Here is a 12,428-nt window from a genome sequence, read left to right on the forward strand (position 1 = left end):
ATTGTTAATTATATATTTCTCTTAATCTTATTTTCTTAGGTTTTTCTAATCCTTTCCCCCCATCTTCTCTTTAAGAGTCTGTTTTGCTTCTGACTAATGACTCCTTTATTAATAATATGCCTTCTCTTTCTTATCCCTTCCTTCCTTTCTCCTTTCTAATTCCTTGTTTGTAAGATAAATTTCTGAATTGAACTGTGTTTGTATTGAATATTCTTCCTTCCTTGGAACAATTTAGATGAGAGTGAAGCCCAATTGTTAATCACTCTTTTTCCTTCCTTTACCTCCTGCTTCTTACACTGTATAAACTCTTCCTTACCTAATCCATTTTTGGAGATAAATTTTCTTTTTGTTCTCTCTCCCAGTTATGAGGTCACATTCAAAAGAAAGACCCTAAGACTCCTTGCGATGACAATATTCTAAGGGATAACATGATGGTATCTCCCAATATAAGAATCTAAGCAGTTTGACCACCTTTAATCCTTTATGATTTCTCATTAAGCATGGCTTTTTAAGCTTTTCAAGTGTTATTTCTGAATCTCAATTTTAAAATTCAGCTCCGGTGTTTTCATCAGGAATTCTTGAAATTGCCCTTTTCATTAAATATCAATTTTTCCTCCCATTAAGTATAAACTCAAGTTTTGATGGATAGGTTATTCTTGCTTGTAATCTTAGCTCTTTTGTATACCAGAATATCAAAGTACATGCAGAATTTTCTGCTTAGCCTGGAAATTTTGGACTTCAGCTATAATGTTCCTGGAAGTTTTCATTTTAGGATCTCTTTCAGAGAAGTGACTGGAATATTATTTCAGTTCCTATTATACTTCTGGATCGAAGATATTGAGAGGAGGGGATTTCCTTTATAATTTCTAAAAATAGATGTGTAGACTCTTTTTTATATATGGCTTTCAGGTAATCCAATAATTCTCGATTTGTCTCTCCTCAATTTACTTTTTTCAGATACTCTGCCTCTAAGTTCTTTTACATCTAGATTTTTATTATTCTTTGATTTTTCTTGGAATCATTGGCTCTCCTTTGGTCAATTCCAATTTTTAATGAGCTTTTTTTCCCCAGTAATTTCTTCTAACAGTTTTACCATTTTGTTGCTATCATTCACTTGTGTCCAACTTTTTATACCTCTATTTGGAATTTTCTTGGCAAGGATACCAGACTTTGTCATTTCCTTTTCAAGCTCATTTTATAAGTGACTTGCCAGAGTCACACAATTATTATGTACTTGTTATTCTTCCTTTTTTTTTTTTTTTCCTATTGCTCCTATTCTTTTTTTAGGGGGGAAAAACACAAAAAAGTCTATTAATTCATGTGCTTCTGTCCAAATTGCATTTTTCTTTGAGGTTTTTCTTAATGATACTTTCAAATTACTCTTTTTTGTGCTTTGTATTTTTTAACTTGGGGTCACCACAGTAGCTCTTTATGGTAGATTCTTTTTTTCTGTGGTCATTCTGTCAATCTGTATCTCTCCTTGAAACTTGATATTAGTACTAAGTCTTAGACAATTCTTGAGAGGAGGGAAAGGGAAATAATCTGGAGCAAGTTTCTTTCCTTTGATGTATTTCTGCCATTTTTACACTCAGTCTGGAGTTTTAAAATTTTCAGTATTTCAAAAGTAGTATGATTTGAAATGAGGTTTTTTCACTGCCCTTTGGATCTATTTGTAAGTTCCTGACTCAGGTTGGAAGTTTCAGTAGATTGGTAAGAGCCATACTACTACATTTCTGAAACTTGTTTGCTGCCCAGTATCCAAGCAGGATGGGCCCATGATCCCAGGTTTTTCTATCTTAGTTTTCCTTCTGCCCCTGGGCTCTGGAATACTTTTCTTTCCCTCTGGGTTAGCTAAATGAGTAATTATGACTTTTTCTTAGTTTCTCTTTTTCAGATTATTGTGGAGGAGGTATGCTAGCAAAATGATGAGAAGTATAAAGTGATTTCCTTGCTAAAATGAGGGCCAGTTGAGATTTTATAACAAAAATTTGAAGCAGAGTCAGCATGACTTAATAATTTTTTTCCTAGCTCTATTCAGCATCTTATGAATTGAAGAGAAGGCAGAAGAAAATGTGAGTAATCCAAGAATGGAGGCTTGGCAAGGAAAAAGAAGGCAAGAGATTTCCAATAGGAAAATGAAGAATTGAACTGGTTTATGAAGAAGTTCAGATGTTGAGAAAGGAAGAGTGTAACAAGTGCAGAGGACATGGTGGCATGACAAAGAATTGAAGGTTATAGGTACTGGAGTCTATGGGGCAAATGAAGAACAGTACTGAGGGTCATAATAGAAGAAAATAGAACAATACCAGATTATTATCTGAGAAAGCAATCGAAGATTTTATGAACATGGACTGGGAACAATTATGGGACTTGCCAAGATCAAGGGCTTGTCTTATTCTTTGTATAGTGGAGGAATAGGTCTAAAATTAAGTAGACTGAGGAAATAAGAGGTTAAGTTACTTGAGGGACTCTTTTTATATATGCTGATATCTTCAGATATGAAGCCAAAGGCTAAGGTGGAGAGAAAGACTGTGAGCCAGATAATGAACTCTGAGGAAAAAATAAGAGAGTTCCTACTAACTGCTATCAAAATCCTGAAGTGATAAAATTGAACTGAATGAAAGTCACAGTAGAAGCTGAGTGAGGGAACTAGAGTGAGATAATGGTAGTGCTATATCAGTGTATATATTTTATATCACTCAATTAGAATATAAATTTTAGCATACATATTTTTATTCTTTGCATTTTTATCTCTGGTACCTAATACAAGTTCATAGTAAGTATTTAGGAAATATTTGTTGATTGATTATACAAAAAAGAATTTAATTGTGTCAAAGATACTAATTTTTGATAGAAACTTTCATGCAATGTTTGTTGTTGTTCAAGTCATTTTCAGTCATGCATGATTCTTTCTGACGCCATTTGGGATTTTCTTAGCAGAGACTAGAGTGGAATGCCATTTCTTCTTCAGCTCAATTTACAGATGAGCAAATTGAGGCCAACAAGGTTGCCCAGGATTATACACAGCTATTAAATGTCAGAGACTGGATCTGAATACAGGAAACGAATCTTTTTGCCTCCAAACTGAGCATCTATCTGTGCCTCCTAGCTGCAATTACTTAAAACTGATGAAATACAAACATTTAACTTCTTTCTTTTGATGAAAGCTACCAGCACTATTAAATTATAGTCTAAGTTTAATATTGGGGCAGTTAGAGGGTGTAGTGAAGAGGATGCCAGGCATGGAGCCAGGAAGATCTGAGTTCAAATCCAAATCCAGATACTTACTAGCTACCTGACCCTGGGCAAATTACTTAACCCTGTTTGCCTCAGTTTTTCCATGTGTAAAATAATATGGGGAAGGAAATGGGAAACTACTCCAGAATCGTTGCCAAGAAAACCACAAATGGAGGATGGAGATATGAAAAGTTGGACATGACCAATTAACAACAAAAGCGCATTATTAAAATAGCTATCATATTAGTTTTTAGTATTTCTTTAAGTGTGGTAGTTTATACTTACCAAGCATACTAAATCTCTAAGATTTTTTAAAAAAGATCAATTAACTTTGTTGATTATCTATCAAATTCCCTTGAAAGTCAAACAGCTTAGTTTACCAAAGTCAAACACTGAGTACCTGCCCAGTTTCTAACCTGTTCTGGCATAGCTCCATGCTCAATTCCAGTCCTCAGTAATCTGTAGCAGTTACCAAATAGATCCCATTTTGTAAGGTCATGAGCACTGAAAAGAAAAAAGGTAGAGGGGAAAAAAGATATTAAACTTACTTTTGGAGGAAAAAAGTAAATGAAATACTAGGTTATGTTTCAATGATTGGACAAATATGGCAATATGATATTTGCAAAGATAAAAAACTTTCTGGTAATGGAAATGCTAAGTCAAAATGATCAAAATATCTAAAAAAAACTTATAAATTTAAAGTGTTTTCTCCCATTCTTTTAAGAGAAACATGTTCAGTGCATTCTTTAAAAATAATTAATAGAAAACATAAATTTCTATCCTATAAATACAACTGTGGATAGACTTCTGCATTATTAGAAAAAGATCAGGTATGTTCATCTGAAATAATTTTGAAATCCATGTTGGGAAGAGAAAAGTTTTAGAATGAGTTGAGACCCCATTAAAGTTAGTAAAACCAAGTGCATATATGTTAATGTCAAGACGAGTGTTCACAGGGAAATGAAGTGAGTAACAGAATCAGAAGGGAAAGAATATTTCCTCAGGATTTGAAACTACCAATTTTGCTAGGAAATGAACCATAAAAAGGAAGGCTGAATATAATACATTTGACAAAAGCAGTTTAAGGTATTGCAAAATCTCCTGATAGGTATCCTCCCCTCCTCCCTCATACTTGTATTATATATTAGCCTAGAGGTTTCTGACATCCAAAGGAACATTAAGAGAAAAAAAAAGTGTAAGATTTAAAGAGGAAAAAGTAAAGAAGGCATTTGGACAGTCCATGGATACTTAAGCAAATAGGAAATGTAACATGCTATGTAAGAGACAAAGACAAGAGTAGGGGAAGGAAAGATAGGTGAACTGAAGCAGAGATGGAATAAGTGAGAAAGAAAAAATATAGCTACAGAGACACATAAAAAAATGGAAAAATGAACGTGAAGAAAAGAGACACACTGATACAGAAAAACAAAAAAAACATGCTGGGGGAAGTGAGACAACAAGGCTTATTAGGTACAATGTGTGTATTAATAGCTCTTAAATTTACTTGGACTATCGACATCATGATAAATGGTCATTAACCTCAAAATGCCTACAAGCTAACAATTTGGTTTTAGTTGAACTATAGAAGAGTTATTTCTGCAATGTTTTTCTTTCCTCTATTTCTAAACTGTGAACTTTTATTTAAAAGAAAAAAAAATTAGAAATTTTCCTTCTATTAAAAAGAAATCAAAGATTAAAAAAGACTGATATTTCAAGAGCTCTTTTTTTGGGGGGTGTGGGGGGTGGGAAAGCACTAGAAACCAAGGGGATACCCATCTACTGTAAAACAGATGAACAAATCATGACATTTGAATATAATGGAATATTTAGTATGTCATAAGAAACAATAATTAGCTGCTTTTTAGAGAAAACTGGGAAGACATGAATAAACTGATGCAGAATGAAGTGAACAGAATCAGAAGAACTATTTGTACAATAACAATGCAACATTTCCATAAAATTTTTTTTCAAAACCTTTAAGAAACTCTGATAAACATAATAACTAATCATGATTTCAGAGGGCTAATAAGGATATTCAATTCTTCACAGAGATTTGATAGATGCAAGATATACAACCAAACATGTTTTTAAAAGTGGCCAGTATGGAAATTTTATTTGTTTGGCTATGCATATTTATCAAGTGAGGCTTCCCCCCCCCCCCTTTTCTTTTCCTCTCCAATGGATGTACAGATGGGGAAGGTTTGATAAAAGAGAAAATAAATGTTGTTTTGAAAGTTTAATTCAAAAGACTGGAAAAAAAAGTATGCTTCTAATACTTTTTAATGGTGTCACACATTTATCAACTGAATGAAAGTCCTTATAATATGTAGAGGCTAACAGGTTAACTTAGCTTACTTCTTTTAGAAAAAATTTTCATTTCATAGTACCTGTAAGTTAAAATTTGAAATCAACATTTAATGAAAAGTTTGAACCTTGTTTTCTCAATTTAAATCTAGATTTTAGGTCTTGGTGTCTTTCAGTTACTAATACATCATGGGATCCAAAATCTCTATCACTATATTCTCCTCCCTCCTGCCCCAATAAAACAAAACAAGACAAAAAAGCAAGAAAAAACAAGAAAAAACTTAAGAAGAATCATAAAATTTACAAGCGGAATGGATCTTAAAAGATCACTGGAAGGAACTGAGGTCCAAAGCGTTTAGCTTAAGTTAAGATAATTAATGTATTTGAACCACCTCATAAGTATACTGAGATTCAAGGAAGGCAATAGTTACACCCTTTGTAAGCTACCAGGACAGGAGTCTAGCCTAGATTTTCTGATTCCAAACTCAGTGCTGTGCCTACTATACAATGGTTTAAAATTTTATTAAGTTTTATTGCTATTTTAAAAATATGGCCAAAATGTTGTCATTTTCACTACCCAACTCCTCTTCTTTTTTAAATATAAGATTTGTAGGTTGAAAAATATTGAATACAGGGTTGAAACTTTTGAAATAACTAAATACCAGGCCATTTTGTAGAATTTAGTGGATTTAGAGTTAGAAGAACTTAAAAAATTATCTAGTCTAATCCTCTCAGTTTTATACATAAGGACTAAAGAAATTAAAGTCCAGAAAATTGAAGTTATTTGTCCAATGATCTTCATCTTCCCTAAAGAAGATTCAAATTAAAATAAGCAAAACCAATGGATAAAAGCTATACATTAATACCTAGAAGATTACTGCATATATATGATCTATTTTGATTCACACTGGGCAGGGATAATTTCAATTCATCTCTCTTGTTCTAGCACAACTTTCATTACATCAAACCCTAATAAGATGACTTACTTGTGAAAAGAAGTCAATCTCTTTAGTGTTGAGAGAACATTATAAATATCATCATCATCAGCTTCTTCTCCCTGTAAATAACACAAAACAAAACTTATAACAATAGAATTTTTCCTTTACGAACAGGTTAAAACAAAGTGGAAAAGGCTTAAGATATATAATTGTAAAAACTCTCAGTTCCTTTTATGTAGGTAAACTAAGATTAAAAATATTCCATCTAAATTAAAAACACACATACATATATACTATTATCTTTGCCTTCCTGGCCAAGAGAAGAAATATCAAGAAGTTATCAGTCAAGTAAAAAGAATTTAATGAAAATAAAAATAAAGGATGAATTACACTTATTTTTAGGTATATCATTGTCACTAAAATTTAGGGCAGTTAATATTTCTATAGGCTAGTTAAATAACTGCTTGCAAATCTGTCTTAATCATAAAACGAAGTCAAAATAAATATGGTTTGACTTAGAAAACAAAAAACAAACCTCTTGCAATAGATCTTCCACGGAGTGGTTAAATCTATCGACAAATTCATCTATCAGTTGGCTCCGCGCTATATCAACACGATTTTGGATTGTATATTCTTCACTACATAAGATGCTGTAAGTTTTACTGCAAGCTTCTAGAACATCTGATTCTACATGTTTCTCCACAACAAATTTAATTTGCTTCAATAAGGCATCCAGATGCTGGAAAATGAAAAGAATAATTTGAGAAATTGCTCTAAATAAAAACCATGAATAATCAAAAGGAAAATCATTATCCTTTACCAAATAAATCCATATGACTATTTAGAAATATTATCAAATTAATAAAATTAAATTTTGTTACAGAAACTAGTCCTACCTTTTCCATTCTGCCTGTGCTATAGATTTCTAGGTCAAAATACTGTGGAATCTGAAGCAGGTTAGCTACCTTCTCGGCATCAGCAGAATACTAGAAGGAAACGAACATATACAAATATTAATATTCAAAAACTATAAAAAGAATGAACTGAACATCTAATATGCTTTCAAATAGACTTTACCTTTGATAGCAACATAGGAAGTGCAATAATAAAATGTTCAGTCAGTTTGTTTCTATCATCAATTTGAGTTTTCCTTTCTTTGGCAGTTAGCACCTGGAAAAGAAGTTTAAAAACCATTAAGAATAGTAAGAATTTAACTTGCTAATTTTCAAGTATCAAATTAAAACTAATCAGTTATTTTTAGTTTAGACATTAATTAAAGTTGGAACCAGGATTTGAATTTTAAAATAAGCAATGATTCAAGAAATTGACTCACCAAATTATAGTGACGAAGAAATTAAAAATAATGTCTAACATGGGAGTTTAGCAGAAAAACAGAAACCTGACTTCTATACCATATATTTTAAATATATTCACATAAAACATTTACAAAAATGCAGCCATTTGTATCTATTAAATAGCTGTTGACTCAGGAATTGAGACTGAACAAAAAAATAATATAGAAAGGGAAAACTTTATGAAAATGATGTTGTAAAGACAAAAAAAATTGGTACCCAAGGGTAGATACTTTTCCTGTTTTGATAACTTGAACTCCAAGTAAAATTAATAAATTTTCCAAAATAAAAAACAATACTTTCCTGAAGGCCCTATTTTCTTTCCTATGTGTTGTTGTATAGTTTCCTAATAATAAGTATAATTTTTAATTATATAATTAAATTTAGGTATAATTTTTAAAAGTTATTTTGTGAGTAGAGATAACGACTTTGTGTTGTTTCAGCTATTCTACATGGTTCCCCAGGTCATGAATTGCAATTTTTTTTTCCATAAATTTAGACATGGATTTTAAACTCATTGTTTCATTCTAACTAGTAAAATGATCTAGCTAAATGAATTAAATGGCAATACTATTTAAAAAGTAAAATACAGGCCAAATTAAAGGAATATTTTGCTCAGAGTACAATTGCTTCCATTTTGAAATTGCTAACATCCATAGTTTATGAAACAGAAATATATTACCTTTAAATTACCTTCTGGTACAAGATAAAACTAGTATTACAATTGTACATTTGGTGGTAAGGAGGTGGGGAAGGAGAATGAGAGTGAATACTATACTTTGATATACTTGGAATACTGTCTTTGGAGGCTCTAATTATTTTGTTCCATTTTTAAGCAGCTGTAAAAACCTTCCTTCCTCTTCAGCCTATTTTCAAATGGGTTCCTATTGGATAGATGTTTTTATCTTTACACCTGGAAACAATGATCTTACATTGCAGAGTTCCTCTTTTGCTGCATGTGTTTTAGAGGCAGAGATGGGGTTGTGGCTGGCAAATTTAGTATGTTTCAGACTATTAATAGAGGTTCATTTCATACTTATATTCGACCTTTATGGTTAGAAATGTGTTGAATTAAATGCTTTCTTTTCTGCCTTCTCAGATGAAATTGTCAACTCAAGAACTTATTAGATGCTCTACTTTATTATGAATGAATTTGGGAAACAGAAATAAATGAGAGGATGAAGATGTTAAATTTAAAGTTGGAAGGGACCTTTCAAGACTTTCTAGTTGATACTCATATTGTACCATGGAGAACAGCTTAAAGCCTGAGAAGCTCAGTGGCTTGGCTAAGGAAGCAAAAGTCAAGATAGACAAAGTTTGAGCCTTGGCTCTGACTCCAAATCCATTGTTTGCTTCACTACTGTGCTGCCACCTCTACTGCTAATATAGAGTGTGTGTTTGCACGTGCGCCTGCATGTGTATGTGTTTGTGTGTGTGACACAGAGAAAAGAGGAAGGATGAAGGGGAGAGAACAGAAAAAAGGAAACAAGAGAAGAGAGGGAATCTAGGAAGTCTTCATGTTTTGAATCTATTATCTAGTATACTTCTATAACAACATTAATTTATCTTTTCTTTTGAAATAGTTTTCCATAATTTTTACATTTCTAGATTGGATCATTTTTATAAACATTTAATCACTTATAATTCTGTTACTTCATCATTTTTGTTAAGAACAATTCTTTTGTATGGAGAGCATATTCTTTCCTTATTTGAGTTCCAGTTATGATTCCATCTAATCAAGTGTTAGTGATATTTACACAACATTTATAATCACATTATATCTTAAATCTTGGTACTTCACTATTAGAAATTTTAAGTTTACTTTGCAACTAACACAGCTAGGTGGTATAATAGATCTGTACACTAAGTCTGAAGTCAAGAAGACCTGGATTTAAATTCTGCCTCAGACACTTATTAGCTGTATAATTGGACAAGACTTCTATTTTTATCCATCTGTGAAATAGGGTTGTGTGTAAAGCTCAAATGAGAAAATAATCATTAAGTGTTCAGCACAGTTCCTGATACACAATAGATGCTATATAAATGTTAGCCATCATTATCATCTTTTGATTTTAAAATATATTTCAATTTTCTTCAGTCATTAAATTTCACATGAATTAGCAGAAGGTAGCAATATTTTAAAATTCTGGCTCCTTGCTCTAGCCATTTTTTGATTACATGTGTTCAGCATACACAAAAACCTTCACACCTCTTAGGAAACAAACCAGGATGAAGCAGCATTTCTTCCTCCAGGGTCAAGTAATGTATGAAATTTGTGAAAAATTACCTAGTTTTGGAAAACATGAGATATTGCTTCTGAAAAATACATATAAAAAGAGCATCATATTTATATGACTCCAGATGAACAGAATTTCTACACAAATACTCCTCAAAATTTTTTCCTTTATTTCTTTATGGACGTTTTTCCCCCTCAAACTAAGAACTAACCATACTTTCTACTAAGCCTCTCCTAAGGAATACAAAGGTATTTCTCAAGCCACTGTAGACTGAAGAACAAAATGCACCGATAGACAATATTGAGATCATTGTATGCAGCAACACAAACATGCCAAATGCCCTCCAAGTCACTGCAAAGTACTCTTAGTGCTCATTGTAATTATAAATAAGACTTTTTGCAGCCCAAAGATATAAAGAACCTCAAATCACATAGCTGATAAACAGGCAGATGCCTTTAAGTTTCAAATTTCAAACAAATTACTTTTAAATCCTATAACATGTCTTCATACCTGTGCAAATGTCCAATGGAATTCCATGAAAGAGTTAAAAATACAATCTGAAACTTGAAAAGAAAGAGTTTTTCCTGGAAAGCCCATCACTCTTGGAGAGAAATTAACAGCTTACCCCGATGCCCGTGATTCAGATAAAAAGTAGGACTGAATACTTAATTGTACCTAGTCAGCATCTCTGGAAATCCCTTTTCTGGTTTTTCCTTTTTTGTGGGCTCTATTGCTTTAATCTTTAGCTGTTGTTCCATTTTATTCATCTCTATTCCTATCTTTTCCTTGTCACTCTCTTGACTGGACATAATATAGGGATGTGTGTGTGAGAGAAAGTGAGAGAGAGTGAGAGTGAGAGATTAATCATGTCATGTTTAAGGAAGCATTTTGTTTTGATTATCAATTTAAAATGGAAATTTTCAGTAACATATTTCTTTCAACCTTGAAACAAAAACCACAAATCAGCAAATAAGTAGCTTTTAATGTGTGTGTGAGATCCTCAATAATTTGTAATGTGGACCAGTGTCTTTCAAAAGAAAAAATTTCTCTAATCATGACCTATGTGACCTATCACAACTATAATAAAAATATGATAACCCTAAGCTTTTTTTTTTTTCTTTACCAGATCCAGATCTGTTGACTGTTTCTGGAATTGCAATTCTTCTCTGAGAAGAATTCCCTTCCCAAGAAGCAGTGTACCATAATAAGAGAACTGGGTAGGAGGCAATAAGACCTGGGTTTCAATACTATCACTAAGATTTACTAGTTTTGACTCTGGGAAAGGTCCTGGAATAATTTTTTCTAATACTGCACAGGTAGGGAATGATACCACAATGACAGTTTTCCTAAACTCTCCCCAAATTATTATGCTATAAAACTGACCAGCTTATTTAGTTTATAAACAATTTTGCTGAAGAAGCAATCCCTTGATTTTGCAATCTAATAGTAACAGAAAATACTAGATTTTTTATTGCCACACTTCGGCTTTATTTGTGTGGAACTTTACCTTAAGTTTCTGAGTAATACAGATGATTGGATTTCATCTCAGACACATATACCTATGTGACCCCAGGAAAATTGCTTAATGTCTCTTTGTCTGATTCTTCATCTACAAAATAGGGATAATTGTAACAACTACTTTATGTTGTGGGAATCAAATGAAGAAATATATAATATGCTGTATACATTAAGTGCTTAATAAATGTTAGCTTTTACTATTAATGTTCTGAAAACTTCTAAGTTTGTATTAGATCATTTTACAATGTGAAATGATGATCCACAAACTCAATATATTGCTTTGCACATCTTAAGGGAAGAAGTCTAGGTATTTGTACATTTCCCTTGATATTAGATCACTGTTAAATATTTATTTAGAATTAAATCATTGTGATATTTTGCAAAGACCATACTGTATAAATCAGTGTATTTGGATTCACAGAATCAGATATTGAGGATTTGTAGCCCTGCCAATAATGAGCTAGATGACTTTGAACAAGTTAATTCAGTATTTACTCAGCATGTATCCTACTTATAAGATTCTGTGTTAAATGCCAAATATAACATGCATATGAAGACAATTCTTATCCTCATTTTTCAAAAATTCTGTTCCTTTTATAGATCAGGAACACAATTTTGATTGGACTTTTTGCTGAGGAATCCTTTAAGAGAGCTGAAGAGAAAATCTGTTCTGTTTCCTATTAAAAGTAAACTTAGGAGAGAAATGGACTTTTCTCTTTTCCTTTTCATTATTCAGTAACATGGTGAAATGTTACATTTTGTCCTGAAATCCTGTATTTCTTTCCTGCTGACCCTAAGGAAGAGTCTGTATGTGGAAAAAAGCAATATTTCTTAGGAAACTT

At 32.2% G+C, this 12,428-nt stretch overlaps 1 protein-coding gene across 2 annotated transcripts in view; it reads right to left on the reverse strand.

Annotated features, from left to right (window-relative positions):
• The window catches only part of STAG1 (stromal antigen 1), a 202,059-nt gene that overhangs the window by 52,978 nt on the left and 136,653 nt on the right, over positions 1-12,428 (reverse strand). For both annotated transcript variants that reach the window (XM_031959783.1, XM_031959784.1), the window contains 5 exons: positions 7,557-7,649; positions 7,376-7,465; positions 7,015-7,218; positions 6,528-6,598; positions 3,654-3,741 (listed from right to left, as the gene is read on the reverse strand). In XM_031959783.1, coding sequence (XP_031815643.1) covers positions 3,654-3,741; positions 6,528-6,598; positions 7,015-7,218; positions 7,376-7,465; positions 7,557-7,649 — 546 coding nt within the window. The remainder of the gene's footprint in view (positions 1-3,653; positions 3,742-6,527; positions 6,599-7,014; positions 7,219-7,375; positions 7,466-7,556; positions 7,650-12,428) is intronic.

The sequence above is a fragment of the Sarcophilus harrisii genome, chromosome 3, assembly GCF_902635505.1.
Source record: "Sarcophilus harrisii chromosome 3, mSarHar1.11, whole genome shotgun sequence".
NCBI classification, from domain to species: Eukaryota; Metazoa; Chordata; class Mammalia; order Dasyuromorphia; family Dasyuridae; genus Sarcophilus; species Sarcophilus harrisii.